Consider the following 21,656-nt stretch of genomic DNA (forward strand, 5'->3'; position numbering starts at 1 on the left):
TTTGGGAGCTTTGCTGGTGCTTGTGCTGTGCCCTTCCCCTGCTGTTTCACAAATTTCCTCCTGGCCAAGTACACCTTGCCAGGATCCACCCCTGTCTGTGGGAAAGAGAGATTTTTTTCCCTTAAAAACTCTGTTCCAAGAGTCAGGAGCTGCTGCTCCTTCCCTGGCATTTCCCAGCCTGGGGCACCAGCTGGGCACTGGAGTGGGGTGATCCTGATGGCATCCAAACATCTCCTGGAACTCGGGGAACCTGCACATGCAGGGGGAGAATTGGAATAGCAGGATGCCCCTGTTTTGGCAGAGCTTGGAGGAGGAATCTGCCAGGATTTGGGCACAACCTCTAAAATGAGCTCTGCAAAAAGCCCTGAGGATCAGGGAGAGGAGGATTGAGGAGTAGAGAGTGGATGTGACCATTGTCCATGATTATCCACAGCTTAATTACCCCCGTGTAGCAACACAGGAGAGAGCAGGGGCAGTTTGGGAATGGCTTCAGGCAGGGATTTGTTGAGGAATTGCTCACCTTGGCTATGATTTTCTCCCGGAATATCTCTGAGTTGGCAAAATACAGCGGCGAGCAGTAGGTGATGATTTTAATCCCATTAACTTCATGGACCTGCACCAGAGACAGGAGCTCAGAGCAAGCCTGGGCACCAGTGGCAAAGAGCAGCATTTTCTCTGAGGGTGTTTTGTCTGCAGCTCACCTTGTTGTAGGTTTTGGGGTTCTTGTAGATGTCAGTGGAAGTCACCTGGCCCAGGGCAGAGCCGTTGCGGCTGCAGAAAAGAAGGGAGCAGCATTAGGGGAAAGAAAACTGCTTCTGCTTCACATTCCACCCCAGGATTTGAACATTTGCTCTGTGAAAACTCTTGCATTTCACCCCTGCAGAGTCTACAGGGCAAAAAAAGATCACTATTTTGAGATGCCAGACTGGGAGCTATTAAGAAAGGGCTTTGATGGATTAAAAGTGGTGAGAACACCTCACACCAGGGCCCTGCACACAGGCAGGACTTGTTGGGATCTTTTGCTGGTCAGAGTGACTCTGAGAAAAGTTAGAAAGTCCCTTTTCCCAGCCCAGTGCTGAAGAAGGAGTCAGAGCTCTTCATTTCTCGGTCTCAAAGTTGTTTATTGTTTCTTATCTATAAAAATTTTTCTCCTGCCCTGCCAAGGTCCATCCAGCAGGACAGCTCCAGGCACTCTGCCTGCCCCCAGGGCAGTGTTATGTCTTTATACTAAAAACTACATGTACAATATTTACAATTCCTTCCCAATACCTATCACCTATGTTAGACAGTGAGCATCTACTCTAAACCAATCTAAAAGTGCCAACAGCACAGCAGAAGATGGAGGCCAAGAAGAAGAAGGAGAAGAAGGGCAGGACATGCCCAGATTCCTCTGCCTTGCCTCGTGAACCCCCATTCTAAATTCCCAAAATTCTACATTTTCACCCTGCGATTAATTCACTGTAATTTTACTCAAACACTTGTGGTTTGTAACTCCTCACACAAAGCTGGCAATTGTTTCCAGCCCTGGGGGCGGTGTTATATCTTTATACTAAAAACTACATGTACATTATTTACAATTAATTCCGAATACCTATCACCCATGTCAGACAGTGAGCTTCTACTCTAAACCAATCTGTAAGTGCCGACAGCACAGCAGAAGATGGAGGCCAAGAAGAAGAAGGAGAAAGGCTGGACATGCCCAGATCTCTCCATCTTGCCTCCTGAACCCCCATACCAAAAACCCCAAAATCTACTTTTCCACCCCGTGATAACTTCACTAATATTCTACCTAAACTGTCGTGGCTTGCAGATCTTCATACAAGGTTGGTAATTTGCTCCATGGGTCATAATCCAACCCAGAGGTGTTTTGGGCTCTGTGCAGGGTCTCTGAGCCCCCTGGCAGGGGTTTTGGCCATTCTGGACAGCCAGAGGGATGTCCTGGGTTCCCACAAGGACTCACTCTTTTTGTGAGCTGGGAACTGTGTGGGGTGAAGCAAATCCCTTGAGGCTTCCCCTTGCCCTGGGATGTGCACGGGAGCGGGAATGCAGGCAGTAAATTGGCGCCTGCCATTCCTGTTTGCACATTCCGGGCAGGACACCTGCACTCCCCGGGGCTCCTGCCGCGCGTTCCGCGGGCCAGAGGTCGCTCCTAAAAAACCACCTGTCCCTCCTCCTGCCCCTGGCAGATCTGCCGTGGTCCTGGGGGCCGCGAGGTACTCACAACTGGGTGTGGAAAACCACCACGAGCACGGAGAATCCCACGCCCACCGCCACTCCGTAGGGCAGGCTCAGGAAGAAAGCGGAGAGGAAACTCACGAGCCAGACCAGCTGCAGGGAGAGGAGGGAGAGAGGAGATGAACCGTGGGGATGTGGAGGGAGATGGATGGGAAAATGGATGGGAAATGGGTGGGAAATGGAGGGGAAAGTGGAGGGGGGAAAGTGGAGGGGAAAAGTGGAGGGGAAAAGTGGAGGGGAGAAATGGATAAAAAAATAGGTGGAAAAATGGATGGGAAAACTGGATGGGAAAAATGAATGGGAAAATGAATGAGAAAAATGGATGGGAAAATAGGTGGAAAAATGCATGGGAAAACTGGATGGGAAGACTGGGTGGGAAAATGGATGGGAGAACTGGATAGGAAAACATGGATGGGAAAACATGGATGGGGAAAAATGGATGGGAAATGGCTCTGTGCTGCTATCCTGAGCTCTCGAACCCTCCCAGCTCAACATGAATAGGCCAAACCCTGAATTCTGCAGCTGTCCTAACGCGGCAGTTGCTGCATGTTTTAGAGTGAACCATCCTTGCTGGGCAGTTTGCCAGGAGCCCCAGTTCCTTTTCAGCCATAAAAGCAGCCGGGGTGTTTCTCCACGGCTGCTCGGGCGCCCACTCCGCTCATTCCACCCAAAAAGGATCAGCCTGGCTCTTCAGGAAGGGGCTCCTGCAGATCTCACATCTGCTGCTCCCTGCTCCAGCCCCGAGCAGCTCCTGCTGTCAGCCAGAGCAGTTCAGAAAAAGTCAGAAATCATCTGTCTGAAAACTGCCTGAGCACCTGCTGGAAATGATCTGAACACAGAGAGATTTGATGGCCAGGTGTGACAGAGGAGACCAAAACCTGCCCCACTCCAGCTCAGAGCTCTGCCATTTGTCATTTTTATGTGTTAGCACTCAAGCATCTCGCTCCATGTGAGATCAGTCCTGCCCTGCATTTAAACATCCCCTCTGAAAATCATTATCAGCTTCTTTTAAACCCATCCTCAAAATGAATAAAAACTAACTTTGACCTTGGATGAATAAGGGTAACTTTGATGACTTCACTATCTTAATTTATGTTAATTTTGTGCATAAATGGCAAGGAAGAGCTTCCCTCCATCCATCCATCCATCCATCCATCCATCGATCCATCCATGCATCCATCCATCCATCCATCCATCCATCGATCCATCCATGCATCCATCCATCCATCCATCCATCCATCGATCCATCCATGCATCCATCCATCCATCCATCCATCCATCCACCTATCCATGTATCCATCCACGCATCCATCATTAGAATTAGCTGGAATTAGCTGTCCTGAAACACAACCAGCATTGAGGTGATGAACACCAATGCTCTGACATCACCCAGGAATGGTGCTCCCCATTTTGGGCCAGGGCACTGAATCTGGTTCAAATTCCAAGGAGATTAAGGTCAGGGGAATCCCGTTCATTGGCATCTGCCAGGATGTTCCTCAGGCAGCACCATCCATGTCCTCTCAGTCCATGCTCAGGGCTCTGCCCAGGTTTTGGGGCCTGTCAACCCTGTGGGGTCCATCTGTGATCAGGTAAAGGGGCAGCAGCTGAGCTGCCAGAGCCCACAGAGCTCCCCTCTCACCCCACAGCAGCAGAACCCGTTCAGAGATGTGCCCAAATTGATAACCCAGCTCTTCCCCAGCACTTGTTTGAGCAGGATTTTGGGAAAGCTCTTCATGGCTCGGGCCAGCCCGTCTGGACTCCTCCTGATTGCCCTGATAAGGGGTTTTGTTGGGCCCTGACAGGATATTGGCTCCGTGTCCACACACGGCACTCAGCCGTGGGAGTCCTGTTCAAACACTCTCTTTTTATGTCAGACATTTCCAAATTCCGTTCTCACTCCCCCGCCACCCCCTGCCTGGGTTTATACATCAACCAGTGCCTGGAGTCCTTATCACTCTGAAGGGCTCTCCTCACCCTGGAGGGCCATTGTGTGAGTTTTTAAGTCATGACTCCCAGATATTGAGCAGGGCCGGTTTGGCTAGTTCTGGGCAAACAGGCTCTGCTCTTGATTGGCATTTAAACACAGCAGGTAAGAGTTCAGACCTCTCTGATATGTGCTCTGGGCAGCAGCGTGCTCAGCTGGGCAGGACAGGCAGCACCATCTCCCCAAGAGAGCCAAACCCACCTCCTGCAAGGGACTCACACCCCCAAAACCCCACTAAAGACTGTTTTGGGGTCTGTCCTGCTCATCCAGCCCTGGCCAGGTGATGCCTCCCAGCAGCCCAGGCACTCACGCAGTCCAGCTTGCTCTTCTTCCACAGGTAGAAGGGGTCAGCCAGCTGCTTGAGGGAGTTCTTCAGGTTCACAGCAATGAGGGCTCCCAGCACGGACTGTGGAGGACAGGGAATGGGGTCAGCCACACCTGGATGTGCCACGCTTGGCAGTGGATGCTTTCCTGCAGCATCTGCCTGCCTTGGGCCAGCCTCATCACAAGGGTGATGCTGACAAAGCTCCCACTTGGATCTGAGCAGGGTCATCTGGATGATTCTTTCAGTATAATTTACACTTATTATATATATTATATATTATCTATATAAATTACACTTATTTGCTCACTTATATTTGCCCCATCACAAGGGTGACACTCACAAAGCTCCTACTTGCATCTGAGCAGGGTTATTTAGATTATTATTTCACTATAATTTACAATTTACTCACTTATATTTACCCCATCACAAGGGTGATGCTGACAAAGATCTCACCTGAATCTAAGCAGAGTAATGTGGATGATTATTTCAATATAATTTACACTTATATTTGCTCACTTATATTTGGTCCATCACAAGGGTGATGCTCACAAAGATCTGACCTGGATCTGAGCTGGGTCATTTGCATGATTTCAGCGTAATTTACACTTATATTCGCTCACTTATATTTACCCCATCACAAGGGTGATGCTGACAAAGATCTCACTTGCATCTGAGCAGGGTCATTTGGATGATTCTTTTCACTATAATTTACAATTTGCTCACTTATATTTGCCCCATCACAAGGGTGATGCTCACAAAGCTCTCACCTGGATCTGAGCAGGGTCATTTGGATGATTATTTCTCCATAATTTAAATTTATATTTGCTCACTTATATTTGCCCCATCACAAGGGTGATGCTCACAAAGATCTCACCTGGATCTGAGCAGGGTCATTTGGATGATTCTTTCACCATAATTTACAATTTGCTCACTTATATTTGCCCCATCACAAGGGTGATGCTGACAAAGCTCTCCCCTGGATCTGAGCAGGGTCATTTGGATGATTCTTTCACCATAATTTACACTTATATTTGCTCAGAGAAGCTGTGCCTGCCCCATCTCTGCCCAAGGCCAGCTTGGACAGGGCTTGGAGCAGCCTGGGACAGTGAAAGGGGTCACTGCCCGTGGCAGGGATGAGGTTTAAGGTCCCTTCCAACCCAAACCAGCCTGGAATTGTGTGACTGTGTGATTCTAGCCAGCCCTGCAGACAGGTCCCCAGGCCAGGAACAAACTGTCCCGTGCTTCTGTTTGCATCAGGGTTTTTTTGGAGCCAGGCTGTGCCCGTGTTTGGGTGTGGAGAGTGGGTGTTGCAATGGCTCTGCCTGCACAGATGTTTGTGTTACCTTTGGAAGAGGCTCGAGGTAGATTCCCAGGGACAGCATGGTCACCATGACCACTAGAGCCACAAAGAAACTTGCCACCTGCAAAGAGGGAAGAAAATCACTTCTGCAAACATCAGGGCTTCTCAAAGCTCCCCTGGGCGTGTAGTCAGGGGCACAACTGGGCACTGCAGCATTTTATGGGAGAGGATGTTTGCCTTTGAAAACAGGCAGGGGTTTGCAGATCTCACAGATAACCCCAAACTTCCCTCACTGCCCAGTCCAGAGTGGGATTGCAGATTAAGATCCCTCCTTCTGTGCCCAACCCAGAGAACCAAATCAGGGACCAAAATGGGCTTGGGGAGGGAGGAAATTCTGCTTTAACAGCAGCAGCCTGAAGCACTTGTGTGTGAAACTTCTCCAGAGCTGCACAGTCAGGCTGGCAACTACAGCGCTTTGTGATCCAGAGGGAATGGAAGGGGAGAGGAGGAGGAAGAGGAGGAAGAGGAACTAACTTGGGATTTCGCTCCTGCCCCATCCACGGCGAGGGTGACAGAGAGGGCGCAGCAGATCACGTGGATTTTGAAGAAGGATCCAAAGAAGTTGCTGCAGCCCAGGGCCAGCATTTCCTGTGGAGATGTGGAGAATGCCCATCAGAAAGGACAGCTACCCTTCCTACTGACACATGGCAAGAGAGCCGGGGCCTGAGGCTGGTTGATGTGGCCAGGGCAGGCTCTGGGTTCCCTGCAGTGCATCCCAGACTCTTTCCTTCCAGTAAGATCTGGGCTAGGCCCTGGTGTAGCAGGGAAACCTGGAAGCACAATTCCACATAAACACGTTGTCATCTGTTGACACACTCAGGGCAGGGCTCCATGTGGTATGTGTGGCTGCTGTTGAAAGCTGCCACTGTGCCAGGGATGACAAAAGAGGATTATTTAATGGCCTGCCTCTCAGAGTATCTAGGTGACACACCAGGAATCCAGGTCTTTCTCTGCTCCCTGAGCAGTGCACGCACCTCAAGCTGCCAAAACACTGAGTCTGGAGGGGCAGCAAGGCACAGAGCCCAGCCTGAAGCTGCTTTCCCTCTTCCAGCCTCTCTCCAGCCCACAGGACGGGGCTCTGCCGTGTCCTTTTGCCCCCTACATGGCACAAAGCCACGGAGCCTCCTCGGGAGCAGCACGTCTGCTCCGAGCCTGGCACGTCTGAACGTCCTCCCTTCACGCTGTGAGCTCTTCCCTTCACGCCTGAGAGCAAAGGCAGCAGCCCCTGGCTGCCCCAGCCCCAGCCATACCTGGTTGGGGTCCACGTTGTAGCCATGCTTGGCTGCCAGGGTCCTCCCCATGGCCAGGTTGATCACGTAGCCCACGATGGCCAGAGAGAAAGCCGTGCCCACCATGTCCTTCCACTTGCTCACCAGGGGCAGGGTGGGCTCTGGGAACCTGCACTCAGAGCACAGGGGAGGAGTTGGGGCAGTGCTGGCTGGAGGGTTCAGGGATGGCACAATCCCTGCACAGGACGGGGGTGGTTGTGTCACGGGGCACGCTGGCACTCCTGGAAGGGGATTCTGGGGTTGCAGGGAAGAGTGAGGTGTTTTCCAGGCTGGAGGAGGAGGAGGAGGAAGGAAAACTGAGAGGAAGGTGAATCAGAGCTGCACAAGCTCTTACCCCATGCTGATTTTCCCCACTATTGGCATCCCATACTTGTCGGGCATGTTGAAGCTGCCGGAGATTGCGGTGGCCACGATCACCTGCAGGGACAGGGAGTAAAGAGCTGTGAGCAGGAAGAGCTGGGCTGGCTCAGGGCGTTCACCCTGCCACGCTCCCAGAGCTGACAGAATAAAACCAGCACCAAGTTTGGGCTGGGGAAGGCAAGGACAGTCCCAGCAGGGTTATTTTCTTCACCCTCAGCATCACCAGGATGCAGTGCAGGGATGAGCATGGGGCTGGCCCAGTTTCTGAGCCCAAACCATGTGGGGGCTGTGTCACACTCACTGTGTAGATGCTCTACATGGTGGCCCTGCTGAGAGCAGGGGCTGTGAGGCCAGGGGAGGCTCCAGGGACAGCCCGGGTGTCACTTACAATGATGATCTCCATCGGGATGGGCATCCGGATCTTCTTCATGTACTTCAGGTTGAGCTCCTTGACAACGATCAGGAGCACAGAGCTGACCAGGGCATAGACCAGGGAGGCCAGGTTGGTTTGGGGCAGACCTTTACAAATGTCAATGAACGTCTGAAGGGGAGAGAACAGGAGGAGGGGTCACAGCGAGACAGACACTCTGGACGACATGGACAGAACAACAGACAGCACTTGTTACCACAATCAACACCCTGAGATGTGAGCAGTGCTAAAAAGCCTCTGCTGAGGGGTCAGCCCCCAGCCCTGGGCCTGGGCTGGTGATTTAATGCAGTTCTGGCTGCATCAGCACAGGATGCACCCATGGAAGACACAGGAAATCCCAGGAATGGCCAAACCTGCTCAGAGGAAACATTCCCGCTGCTGACAACTCTGCAAGACTCCTGCTGCAAATCAACACATCTCATATCCCCCCAGATCCCAGTCCCATTCCATCATTCCTCACTAAAACCACAGGCAGGGCTCAGATAATGCTGCTGGGGAACACAGAATTCACAGAATCACAGAACCACCAGTTTGGAAGAGACCTTCAAGATCAAGTCCAACCCAGTCCCTGACACCTCAACTAAGCCCTGGCACCCAGTGCCACATCCAGTCTGTTTTAAACACATCCAAGCTCGGATAATGCTGGGTAGGGAACACAGAATCACAGAACCACCAGGTTGGAAGAGACCTTCACGATCATCCAGTCCAACCCAGCCCCAACACCTCAACCAAACCCTGGCACCCAGGCTTGTTCTAAACACCCCCAGGGATGGTGACTCCAGAAACATTCCAGAACTTTATCACCCTTTCTGTAAAAAACTTTCCCCTAACATCCAACCTATGCTGCTGGGGCAGGGATTCCCCTTTTCCCCCACCCTTTCCTGATGTCCTGGGCCCCATTTCCCAGGCAGGGGTGGTGCTGCTGCCGGGGTTGGGGGGAAGGTGGCTGTGCAGAGCCCCCACTTACGTAGACGATAGCTAAGGGCCCGGTGTAAGACGGGACCGTCAAGCCGAAGACGTACTTGAGCACGGAGATGAGGATCTGCAGCCCCGCCGCCGTCATGAAGCCCCTGATGAAGGACTCTGACAGGTAGATGGCCACGAAGCCAAACTGCAGGAAGCCCAGGCACAGCTAGAGAGGCAGAGGAGTTCTGGTCAGAGCCTGCGTGGGGCAGGGGGATCATCTGGGAGAGCACACACAGCTCTCCGGCACACACAGGGGAGTCCCGGAGCAGGGGTGGGGACAGCAGGGATAAGAGTGACATTCTTGGATTGTCCACATGGAGAATTCCACCCCAAGATCAAAAATCTCTGTTTTGAGCCATCATCCACCCCCACTCAGGGCTGAGTGCCATTCTTGGATTGTCCACATGGAGAATTCCACCCCAAGATCAAAAATCTCTGTTTTGAGCCATCATCCACCCCCACTCAGGGCTGAGTGCCATTCTTGGATCATCTACATAAAGAATTCCACCCCAAGACCAAAAATCTCTACTTGGAGGCACCATCTGCCCCCACTCAGGGATGAGAGTGACATTCTTGGATTGTCCACGTGGAGAATTCCACCTCAAGATCAAAAATCTCTGTTTTGAGCCATCATCCACCCCCACTCAGGGTTGAGTGCCATTCTTGGATCATCTACATAAAGAATTCCACCCCAAGACCAAAAATCTCTACTTTGAGGCATTATCCGCCCCTACTCAGGGCTGAGTGCCATTCTCGGAATCTCCATATGGAGAATTCCACCCCAAGACCAAAAATCTCTACTTGGAGGCATCATCCAACCTCATTCAGGGCTAAAAGTGCCATTCTTGGATTTTCCATATGGAGAATTCCACCCCAAGACCAAAAATCCCCAAAAACCTCCACTTTGAGCCATAATCCACCCCCACTCAGGGCTAATGGATTGTCCCCATAGAGAATTCCACCCCAAGAACAAAAATCCCCAAAAATCCCTATTTTGAGCCATCATCCACCTGCATTCAGGGCTGAGTGCCCTTCTTGGATTGTCCACATGGAGAATTCCACCCCAAGACCAAAAACCCCCAAAAATCTCTATTTTGAGGCATCGTCCACCCAGAAGTTTGTCCTCTTTGAGCACCTGCCACCACCATCCCCGCACCAGGGACAGCCTGGCTCCCAGGGCCACAGCAGGGCCCTCACCTGTATGATGGCTGTGAGGCAGGCCAGGGTGGCCGAGATCTCCAGCCTGGCTGCCTCCAGGGCCGTGGTGTTCACTCTGCTCTCGTTGCTGGTGTGGTTGAAGTACTGGAAGTCCGACTCTGGAGCCAGCTCGCTGCAGATGTTGCCGACGATGATGCTGATGACAGCAAAGGTCCCTGCAGGCAGCATGGGGAGGTCAGGAGCTCCCTCTGGGCACAGCCCTGTTCTGGAAGGCTCCTGGGCTCCACTCATCCCCTCCCCAGCCCCGTGGCAGAGTCAGGCTCATTGGGGTGACAGAATCAGCGACCCCACAAACCCCTGGAAGAACAAACATCCCAGCTCTGGGACACACCAGCATCCCCAGGCAGCATTTTCCTGTCCCGTGCAGGCAATTCCTCACCTGGCACCATCTGATGGATGCCCCCAAGGAAGAAGTAGGGGAGCAGGGGGAAGAAGGAGGAGTAGAGCCCGTTGACAGGAGGCAGATTGGCCAGGAGGGCGAAGGCCATCCCTGCAAAACACGAGGAAAATACAGGGAGCTCCAGGCTGGAGGCAGGGCTTGATGTCACCAGTGAAACACAAATCCCAATGGGCACCAGCATCACCTGCAGGGCTTTGCTGGAGCTGGCAAGGTGTTATTCCCTCCTGGACACCCAGAGAGGGACGCTGCTCACCTTGTGGCACTTGGATTGTCCCTGCGCTGAGCCCCCCAAGGACATCAGGCAGGATGTAGTCCTTGATTTTGTACTTGGGGAGCCACCCCAGAATGGGGAACAGGCGGAAGAGGGTGAGCTTGAACCTGGAAGCTGAACATCTAAAAGGGAGAGAAAAAATGAAAGCAAATTTGAAAGGTGGAGAATTTGAAACTGAAAGAAGGGAGGGAGCAAATGAGCTGGGAGTAAGGAAGGATCTTCCCAGGAATGTCTGAGCCTTTCTCCTTCACCAGATCCTGAGCCCTCTCTTTTCTCTATTGTTACCTTCCTTCTTCTGAGGAATGGAGATAGATTTCCAAGGAACTGATCAGCAGGGTTATTAACCTTTGCTGACATAATTCTTAGCCTTTCTTTAAGGTGGTATTGGTTTCAATCAGAAAGCTGAGAAAAGGAAATCTCAGCTGGAAAGCATTAAAAAAAAAAAGTCCACACATCCCTACATCACCAATTGTGCTTTTCCCACTATTGAAAAAACAGGGAAACCCCAAATCCCAAATGCACCCAGTGCAAACCATTCTGCTGAGAAAAGAGCCACCAATTTCCTTTTCTTCAGCCCAATTTGCATTTCTCCCACACCTTTCATCCATCAAACCCCTGAGGAGCACATTTTTATTCCCCAGGATAAAAATGTGATCTGGATTCCCGGGTCTGAATTATACCCCTCCAATTCCTGACTAAGTCTGAAATTGGAAATATTATTGGTATAATAATATAAGCACTCCCTGTTACCTGAAAAGGTTTCTCAGTTTCTCCCCGATGGGGTAGGCTCTGGTTTTCTTCTCAAACTCCTCGTCAAAGAGGCTGACAGAGTAGGCAGGACGTTCGATGGCATAGCGAGGCCTGGCCTGGCTCATCTCTGCATCATTTGGATTAAAAAAAAAAAAAAAAGAAAAAAAAAAGAAAAAAAAATTAAATAAATAGAAAGAGCAAAGCCAAGAATGCGGCTGGAGTTGGCCCAGAGCGGACACCTCCAGCGTCTGGAGCCCTCCCCGAGCTCCTCCACCCTAAATAGTTTCCCCGTGGCAGAGAGGCAGGTCCTGGGAGTGGCTTCTCCCAGCTCCAGGGGCTGCTGCTGCTCCCCGGCCCCGCAGCTTTCCCAGCTCCTCGGAGGTGATGCTAATGAGCGATGCTAACGAGCGCTGTTAATGAGCGGTGCCGTGCCAAGGGACCCTGGGCCGCCCGGCAGGCGGGCAGGGTTAGGGTTAATCCCGGGTTAGGGTTAATCCCAGGTTAGGGTTAGGGGTGTTAATCCCAGCTCCGGGAGTGCCTTTTGCCTGGGGCGAGGCACTTGACCTTTCCCATGGCTCGGTTTCACCACCAAGGCTTTGCCAGGCTGGTTGATACTGGCACAGGGGATGATTGAGGGCTGGATCCCTTCCGAGGTGTTCCTGCCACGCTGCCCAGCATTCCAGAACCTTCCCAATGCTCCCGGCCGTGGGTGAGCGCCCGGGTTCCTCTAGGAAGTGATGCTCGGGGAGATAACTGTTGCTAACTCATGGGCAGTGATGAAGATGCCCAAACATCCCGGCAGACCAGTCCTGCCCGGTATCTGGGTCTGGGATGATGAACTTCAGATGTCCCTGATTTTACCGTGCCCACGAGAGGGGGAATCACCCCGGAGTGGCCGGGCTGGGAGGGGAGGAAGTGGTCAGATATAAACCCAGCATCTCGGTAATTATTTGTGTTTTGGTGTGAATCTAAATGGGTCATTGCCCAACACAGGAGGAGAAGAGGGGGTGGGAAAAGCTGGTGATTCAGGCAGGAGAATGCATCGAGAAGCAACATCCAGGTTGTTGAGAGCTTACAGAGCGATCTGGATGTGCCAGAGCTTCCCCTCCCCTCTCTGGGCGCTGCTGAAAGTCAGGGATGAGCGAAATATCCTTGCACAGCACAGGAGAGAGCCCTGGCTGTGCCCCGGAGTGGGGACAGGAGGGGATTGTAGGAGAGCAGGGCAGGAAGGAAAGGATGATGCAGGGAGCCGAAACTTTGGGGAGAATTTAGGTCAGCAGAATCATTATGCAAATAGCAGCTAATGGGTCTAGAAAGGGAGGTCATCAACCCTTTTAGAGATCACAGGGGCCATCAAGAGCGCTCTGCTGTAAAACTGCCCCGGCCGTGGGGTGTTTGAGATTCCAGCTCTGAGCTGCACCCACGGGGCTCGGGAGGGACCCCAGCCCACGGCTTCGGAGCAAAGGGGAAACCCGTCCCGGTGCCGGATCCAGTGCCCTCTGCAGGGCATCCCCGCTGCTCCTTTTCCCCTGGAAATTCCCCTCCAAGCGCAAGGACGAGCTTTGCCTTCGGATAACAGCTCTAACCAGGGCTCTTCCCAGTCCCTCATGCCAAAAGCCTGCCTGATAAATAATCATGGTTTTCCCACGTTTTCAGTGATCCTGTGGCTGTTCCCAGCTTTCCTCCCAGCCCCACAGCTCTGCTCGGAATTTCCAGTTCTCCTTGGTGAATATTTTATAAATCCAGACTCAGCAACAGCTTCTGAGGACTGATAATCCCTGGTGGTCTCTCCGGTCTCCATCCCTTCTGCCACCAGACAGACCCAAGCAGCCAATTAAATCCCAGCTCTTTAATGAAATTCCCCCGCTGAGTGAAAGTGTTGGCAATCAGGAAAAAATAATCAACAGAGCAGGTACAGAGGGGAAAATATCCCCATGATTAAATTCCATCTTAAACAAACAGGCTCGTGATGTCAGCGTCCCGGACAGAGTCAAGTTCTTGACTTGGCTTATCGCAGCCTTGCCCAGATCAAACAGCAGCTGAAACCTCAGAGATTTGGGCAGTAAAGAGCACGAGGAGCTGCGTGGCTGCTCCTTGAACAAAAGGCAAATCCAGCTGGGCCTGGTGCTGCTGGGATGCGCCCAAGGCAAGCTGCAGAGCTGGTTTAAACCCTGCAGCTGGGGCAGGACCCTGGAGCAATTCCATGAGTGTGGAGGGGAGAGCGGAGTGCCAGACAGCTGTGCATTGCAGGGACCAGGTTTTTCAAGATCTCTCATCCAGTTTGAGCGTGGAAATAAAGGACAAGGGCTGGGAGAAGAGCTCCAAGAGCTCGCAAGTGTTCAGGCTGCCCATCCCTGCAGGGAGTGATGCTCAGAAATGTAAGATTTGACCTCATTGAGTACACAAATGGGACGTGATATCAGAGCAAACAACACATGAGAGCAGAGCTGCTCCAGCAACGTGATGTGGGTGACCAACACTGTCCCAACATGACATGGGTGTCCCCTCGGTCCAGACCTGGCCGATCCCAGCCCTGCCAGGCCCGGGCCAGGCTGTGCATGCCAGGCACAGACCTTTTCTCGCAGAGTTCATTCTGCAAACACACTCACTGAACTCTTATCTGCTGCCCCGTGCTGGTGATAGCTGTGCTTGGGAAGAGGAAAGTCACATTGAGGTTCCTGGCTGGTGTTGATAGGAGCCACTGGCACAAAGCCACTTTGCTGCACTGACGTAGGCACAGAGCAGCAGCTCCAGGCCAAGGAATGAGTCAAAATTTGGTGAGAGATCCATCTGATCCCTGCCTTAGGCGTGACACAAGGGCCCAAACTGACCCCAGTGCTGGACATGGACAAATGTCCCATTCAACCAGCTGCTTCTTAAAGATCAGTGCTCTGAAATAACACTTCCTCCTTTGCCTGCCCCCTCTCCATCCCCCCTCTCCTTGCACGAGGCACACCCAGCCCTCTGTGCTGTTTGCTTCAGGACTGGGTTCAGAGGTCCAACCTCTTCCCAAGCCCGTGTGAATCTCCATCCAAAACACCCCCTCCCGGCCTCATTGCCCAAGAAAGGGCCATAAAAGCAGCTCCCCCCTGTCGCCCAGACCAGCAGAACACAGGCACAGGTGCAAGGGTTTGGTTGCAACACCAGGACAAGGTCTTGACTCCCATGGCCCTGGTCTGGAGCCTTCAGGTGCCACAGGAGCCCTGGGGCAGCACGGTGAACGGGCCCCCAGGCCCTGCAGGGTCAGCAGGGGAAGCCTCAGCTCCTCCCTGAGACTTGCCTGGCACAGGGGTTGTGCTTTTGGTGCCAGATGTGGCAGTGCCAGCTGTGGCAGTTCCAGCTGTGCCAGTGCCAGATGTGCCAGTGCCAGGCTCTGCAGCGCCAGGTGCTCCCCCTGACTGAACTCTCCCCCACACCAGCTCCCCTGTGCCCGAGGAGGAGGAGGCTCCTGCTGGCACTCACTCAGCTCAGGGGTTTCAGGAGATGTTGTACAATTCACCTCTGCCATGGGCACTGGCAGATCCACCCCTGCACTCCCTGGTCACTCCCTGCAACCTCCTGGCACTGGGAACCTGCCAGAACCCAGTCCAACTGATGGACCTCACCAGGAACTGGCCACCCAGGGACCCCAGGGTCTGCAGCTGGGCCACCTGGGCACAAATTCTTTTTCACACTTAGAATTTGGTTGATTTAGTTCTGTTTTACCTTTGGCTCTGAATGGCACAGGCTTCACCTACAACAGAACTGATTCAGGAAGAAAATCTGGCAGTGATCTACAGTCCCACAATTCTGGCATGAGTATTTTGGGGAAAAAAAATCGTTCCCAGTAATCTGGGGAGGGGGAAGAAGCAGGGGTTGTATTCAGGGGGTTGATGCCATGCACTGGGCACACACTGGGGTTTAACCTTTTCTTAACCTTTACCCATTAGAAATAGAAGAGCAAAACACCAGGAGAGCATATAAATCAGTTATGAAAAACATCCATGCCTCAGAAAAGGCAGAATGCCAGAATCCATAAAGTTCAGTCAAAACTTTGCTGTTCCAGCCCATTTTCCAGGAGGAACCACAGCGATGGCTGTGGGTGGAAGAAGAGCCAGAGGGGGAAGGGGGTGCAAGGAGGTGCTAAAGGGCTCTGATGGATCTTGGGCAGGCAGGGAATGGGTCCCGTGCCACAGAGCAGGGCCAGGAGGAGACATCTCTGCTTCCCTCCAGCTCCCACCTCCCACCCCAGTGCCCCCCAGCATCCCCCAGCCCATTCCCCACTCCTGCACCTTCACCACGGAACAGCAGGCATTCCACCAATGCTTTCTTTCCTTTCAGATGCAATAACTGGAGTGTTCCAAGGTGATTTCCATGGGCAGATGGTCCTTTTCTGGTTGGGAGTGACCCAGCCCAGCTCAGGCAGCGGGCAGAGCTCTTGTGCTGCCGCTGCTGGGCCGGTGCCAATGTTTGATGTCCCACTTCACACGAGTTTCTGACCAAACTAGCTCTGTGCCTGGAAACCAGAATGATCAAATCTGCAGGCATCTGCCAGCTCCTGAGGGTGAAGCCAAGGCGTTTGTCTCGCAGGGTGTTTATTAAGTGACATGTTTATACACAGGAGCTCGGCTCCTGTGCTTTGCTGTCAGGGAGCAAAGTGTGGGCATGGGGGATCTGCCCTGCACTGACAGGTTGGACCCACTTTCCCTGGGATTTGTTTGATTTGCCCACTTGTTCCAACCCCACCCCAGCTCTTGGTTGCTGTCAGAGTCACACCAGCTCCGTGGCTCTGGGAGGAAGGGCTGGGCTGGGGTCAGGCATTGAGCACATGGCCTGGGGTGCTGCTTTGGCATGTCCATCCCAAAGTCTGTGTGTCTGTCTGGGCGTCCCAAAAGCTTCCCTGCCCTGCTGTCCCCACCTTGGTGAGTGTGGCAGAGCAGTGCCTGACCCCAACAGCCTCTCAGCCCAATCCCTGGAAGTGCTGTTTCCATCCCCTTCCCGTGCAAAAGGCAGCTGGGGTGGGCAGGAGTGAACTGCAAAGGACATTTAGAGGAAAGAGAAGTGAGACTTTGTTGTCCCTCAGTGCCACAGTCTCTGTTCTTCGCCTGTTTCTGACGCAGACCCTTGAAGAGCAGGTGGGCAACACAAATCTGAAGGAATTACAAAGTTTGCAGCATTCCCGCAGCTCCTGCCAGCACTGATCTGGGATGCCTGCTGAGAGCTCACTCCTCCACATGCTCCCTCCCCTGTGGATCCACTCTGGGAGAAGGAAAAACACCCCTGGGGTCAGCCTGTCTGTCCTGTCCTGGAGATGGAGGATGGGACAGAATTTCTGTGCTGGGAATCTCTGAGCCGGGGCAGAAACACGGCGTGACCAGGACAAATGTCACTGCAGGGACTTATCTCTGAGGGAAAGGAGGACAGTCCCCAGCTCCAGGTTCCAGCCTGCTTACAAATAAGGTGTGGACAAATTTAATCAGGGCAGAGCAGAAAGCATCCCGGCTGTGGGAGCTGCAGTTTTCCACCATGGAGCAAGACTGAGGGGATATCTCCTCTTGTTTATATACAAGATCCTGCCCAAAGTGGAGCTAAACATCCCTTGGAAGGGCACTGGGAGGAGCTGGAGCCCCTGCAGGGGTCACACCTGTCAGTGTGACAGGTCTCAGTCTGGGAGCACTCCTCATTCCCAGCTTTATGATTCCCTCCTAACCTGGCTGGGAGCACAGGATGCCCTGTGCAGCCAAATCCCCTTTCCTGGGCTGGATCCCTGTGCTTCCCAAGCCCTGCCTGCAGGCTCGGGGCTCCACATCCCTCCCCTCTATCCCGGGACGTACAACACCCAATTTGGGCTGCAGCATCCTCACTTCCCACAGTCCCATGCACAGAAAGTTCTGGTCACAACAAGGGCGCAGAAAGTGAACGTTTCTCATCAGTGTTGCCTGTCCTATATCAGACAAATCCCTCCACACATCTCAGCAGGATAAGGTGGCAGGATTTATTCTAGCAATAATTAATTCACATATTTGGCTCTTCCAGACTCTCTCTTCATAATAAATCAAGCTGCTGGATGGTTGGTGTTGCTAATTCCTGAGTAAATCTGCTGCTGTAAATCCCCTTGGCGAAAGAAGGGAGGAAAAGAGAAGGGGGGAAAAAGGAAAGGAAAAAAAAAGAGAAAAAAATAGAAGTACCAGTTCTCCAAAGAGTGCTTCTCACACCCAGTGGCTGTGCAAGCGGAGTGTAAATCCCCCACGCCCACCCAGACAAAGAGCCCGATTGTTGGCGTTACCTGCGCCTCGGGAGGGCGGCCGATGGCGCAGATGTGGCAGGAGAGGTGCCGCAGGAGCCGAGCAGAGGTCTGCGCTCAAAGCAGCCCGTGAGTCATTTATAAATCACCTCAGTCAAGGGGACCGAGGGCTGTGCTCGGCGCCTGATTGGCTTGAGGAGGTAATTGCGAGCAGGTACACCCAGGCTAAGCTCAGGAGATAGCCAGGGGAGATAAGGGGAGATCTGAAGAGGCAGAAGAGCTTTTTTGGATGTCCCCCCTCACCCCACCCCTTCCTCTCCGGCCTGGCTTGTTTGATCCCCTGCGCGGCTCCCTCGGTGCTCTGGGTGACAATAACCCATATTCACCTCCCTCGGCTAACACGGGCCGGGGGCAGCGGGAGATGCTTTGGTGGGGGCTGTGGGCAGCGTCTGCCCGGCCTTTGAGCTCCCGGGATGGACAATGGGGCGCTTTGTGCCCGCGGCCGACCCCGGCGGGGGGGGCTGGGCAGCGGGGAGCGGAGCCTCCGTCACTGCCCGGTTCAAAGGGATGGGAGCAGCGGGGAACAGAGGGGAAACTCGGGATTGTGGGAGCTCTCAGGGATGTGCAGGAGCTGCGCTATCTGCCATCAGCCTGGCGGGCACCTGGCCGCGCTCAGGGTGTGACAGGTTCGTGTGATGCCCCTGGCGATGGGCAGCGGGGAGCGGAGCCTCCGTCGCTGCCCGGTTCAAAGGGATGGGAACAGCGGGGAACAGAGGGGAAACTCGGGATTGCGGCTCCTGGGAGCTCTCGGGGATGTGCGGGAGATATCTGCCATCAGCCCGGCAGGCACCTGGCCGCGCTCGGGGTGTGTGACAGTTCGTGTGACGCCCCTGGCGGGAGCAGCGATGGGCAGGGAGGGGCCGGAGCTGCAGCTCCGGAGCCACCCCTGAGGAGGTGCTGCTCGGTGTCCTGGCGTGGGAGCCGCCAGGGGTTTGGGAGAGGCAGCGTTTGAAAGTGGAAAAGCTCCTGGACAGGTCAGGGAGCAGGCAGCTCAGAGCAGGGGATGAGACCCGTCCCGTGCTGCCATCGTGTCCAACCCGTGGCAGCATCACCGTGCAGAGCTGGGGCCAGCACCCTGATGTCTTCTCCAGGATCCTGATCTCTCCTCTCCAGGATCTTGATCTCCTCTTTTCTCTAGGATCCTGATCTCCTCTCATGTCCAGGCTCCTGATCTCGTCCCCAGGATCCTGATCTCCTCTCCAGGATCCTGGATTCCTTTCCAGGATCCTGATCTCTCTTCTCCAGGATCCTGATCTCCTCTCATGTCCAGGCTCCTGGACTCCTTTCCTCTCCAGGATCCTGATCTCTTCTCCAGGTTCCTGGACTCCTCTCGTATCCAGAATCCTGATCTCTCTTCTCCAGGATCCTGACCTCCTCTTCTCTCCAGGATCCTGAAATCACTTCTTCAGGCTCCTGGACTCCTGTCTTCTCTAGGATCCTGATCTCCTCTCCAGGATCCTGATCTCCTCTCTTTCTTCTCCAGGCTCCTGGACTCCTCCTGACAGCGCAGGAGCCAGGTCCCAGCCAGGCTGCTGCAGGTGATGAGATGGACAGGGACATCAGCAGGGACATGTCCCCAAGGGAATTGGCCTCAGGAGGGATCTGCAGGGGTAATTGGCTGTGGAGGAATGGATCCCTCGTGTTCCCGTTGTCCCCAAGGGCAGCTTGGCGCGAGGTGTTCACGGGGATGATGTCACTGCACTATCAGACATGACACACACACATGATCAGGGTCTAAGAAGAAAAAAGTTTTTTATTCTGCGTGTTCTCCAGCTTATATACTCTTAACATAGCGTGATCTAAGTCATTAACTACACCACAATAACTTATTATATTCATTGGTGCAAAGCAATTAACATCAATATAATTGGCAAAATTTTTACAGAAATTTAATAAGGCACGTATACACACCTACTTATGCACAGAGTCTAGCTTACAAAAGTTCTCATGGATTTTTTCTAATCTGTTTCCTTGCTGACAGCCTTGTCTTTTTCTTTGCTATGGATACACTTGAAAATCACCAATTGTTATTTCTTCTGTTAACTGAGCTTTGCTTGCAGGCCAGCTGTCAAGCCCTCCATAGGGTGGCTCTGGTGTCACCGGGATGTGCTGCCACCTCCGAGCGCCGCAGAACGACAGAACGACGGGAAAAGGGAGCGGACAGAGGGACAGACGGGAGGGGAATGCACGGTTGGGGCGACGGGAGTGGGGAAGGCAGCGGTGCGGGCTGGGCTCGCTCCCAGGGTAAAAATTCTCCTTTAAATTCCTAAACTCTCCTTTCAATTCTCCAAAAAATTCTCCTTTAGTTTGATATGAAATAAAATTCAACATAAAGTTTGATGTTCAGGCTTTTCAGAAAATAGCGAGTGCAAATAACTCCTGTCACTGTAATTTTTTTTTTAATAGAACCAAAAGTGTTAAATTACTTTTAAATTTTCTAAGTTTCCTAAGGACTTATGGATATCAATTGGTAGAGGCGGTGAGACTGAAGTATAATTAAAAAGTATATTATATATTAATAAGTATTCTATATAATATATTACATAAATATATATTATATATATTTTTATATACTTATTTATATATTATTTATATATAAATATAGTATATATATTTATATATACTTATTTATATATTATTTATATATAAATATAGTATATATATTTATATATACTTATTTATATATTATTTATATATAAATATAGTATATATATTTATATATACTTATTTATATATTATTTATATATAAATATAGTATATATATTTATATATACTTATTTATATATTATTTATATATAAATATAGTATATATATTTATATATACTTATTTATATATTATTTATATATAAATATAGTATATATATTTATATATACTTATTTATATATTATTTATATATAAATATAGTATATATATTTATATATACTTATTTATATATTATTTATATATAAATATAGTATATATATTTATATATAAATAATATATAAATAAGTATAATTAATCTGAAAAGAGAATATCACTTAGGTACCTCAGTTGTGTACAAGTTTTTTACCAGACTTTTAAACGGACTTAGGACACAGCAGTTATCTCTGGGAATATTTTAGTATGTACAGCTCTGTTTTATAGTTAGGACTTACATTTTAAATTTCATTTGGAAAGAAATATTTGTGCACGCTCGAGGCATCGGCAGCTCCTGCCAGGAAAGCTCATGGTATGGAAATCAATCATCAGCGCTGCAGAGGAACACCCTGCCCGGGGTGCCCGGGGGAAGGGGGCTGATTCATTGCCATCTGACCCGCAGAGGTAATCATTGCCGAGCAGTTATCCTGTAAATATCATTAGTAACTCATAGCCAGTGGGGTTTTCTACAGGACAGGCTGATATGAGCAGAGCCCTGTGGGACAGGAACGTGGCACAGCAGCAGGAGTGGCCCACGGGTGTTCCAGAGGTTTCTGTCGCAGTGTGAAAAACGCCAATCGCTTGGTTTTAAAATTTTAAAAGTTTAATAGTAAGAAAATGGTTATAAAAATGGTAATATAATTAGAGTAATGATAATCTGGACAATTTGGATTAGGACAATATGAGATAACAGAAACAAAGAGTTACAAATGGTCCGGGTACATTTGGTGTGCAAAATAAGCCTGAAAAAGGACCCACGTTAACAGAGGATTAACCCTTAAAAACAACAGCCTGTTGCATATTCATACACCTCATCCATGATGCATAAATTCCATTCAAACACAGGATTCTGTCTGGGCAGTGTCAGCTTCTTCCTCTGAATCCTGAC

General features: G+C 51.4%; 1 protein-coding gene across 1 annotated transcript in view; it reads right to left on the reverse strand.

Moving 5' to 3' along the window:
* The window catches only part of SLC26A9 (solute carrier family 26 member 9), a 15,235-nt gene extending 3,522 nt beyond the window's left edge, over positions 1-11,713 (reverse strand). The window contains exons 1-15 of the mRNA XM_031062899.1: positions 11,589-11,713; positions 10,821-10,960; positions 10,547-10,657; positions 10,147-10,322; positions 8,951-9,115; positions 7,942-8,094; positions 7,528-7,610; positions 7,155-7,302; positions 6,379-6,492; positions 5,888-5,965; positions 4,530-4,625; positions 2,222-2,328; positions 702-771; positions 521-613; positions 1-95 (exon numbers count right to left, since the gene is read on the reverse strand). The exon at positions 1-95 is cut by the window's left edge and continues 17 nt beyond it. Coding sequence (XP_030918759.1) covers positions 1-95; positions 521-613; positions 702-771; positions 2,222-2,328; positions 4,530-4,625; positions 5,888-5,965; positions 6,379-6,492; positions 7,155-7,302; positions 7,528-7,610; positions 7,942-8,094; positions 8,951-9,115; positions 10,147-10,322; positions 10,547-10,657; positions 10,821-10,960; positions 11,589-11,713 — 1,754 coding nt within the window. The remainder of the gene's footprint in view (positions 96-520; positions 614-701; positions 772-2,221; positions 2,329-4,529; positions 4,626-5,887; positions 5,966-6,378; positions 6,493-7,154; positions 7,303-7,527; positions 7,611-7,941; positions 8,095-8,950; positions 9,116-10,146; positions 10,323-10,546; positions 10,658-10,820; positions 10,961-11,588) is intronic.
* Positions 11,714-21,656: the final 9,943 nt, after the last annotated feature.

Source organism: Geospiza fortis, unplaced genomic scaffold (genome assembly GCF_000277835.1).
Source record: "Geospiza fortis unplaced genomic scaffold, GeoFor_1.0 scaffold391, whole genome shotgun sequence".
Lineage (NCBI taxonomy): Eukaryota > Metazoa > Chordata > Aves > Passeriformes > Thraupidae > Geospiza > Geospiza fortis.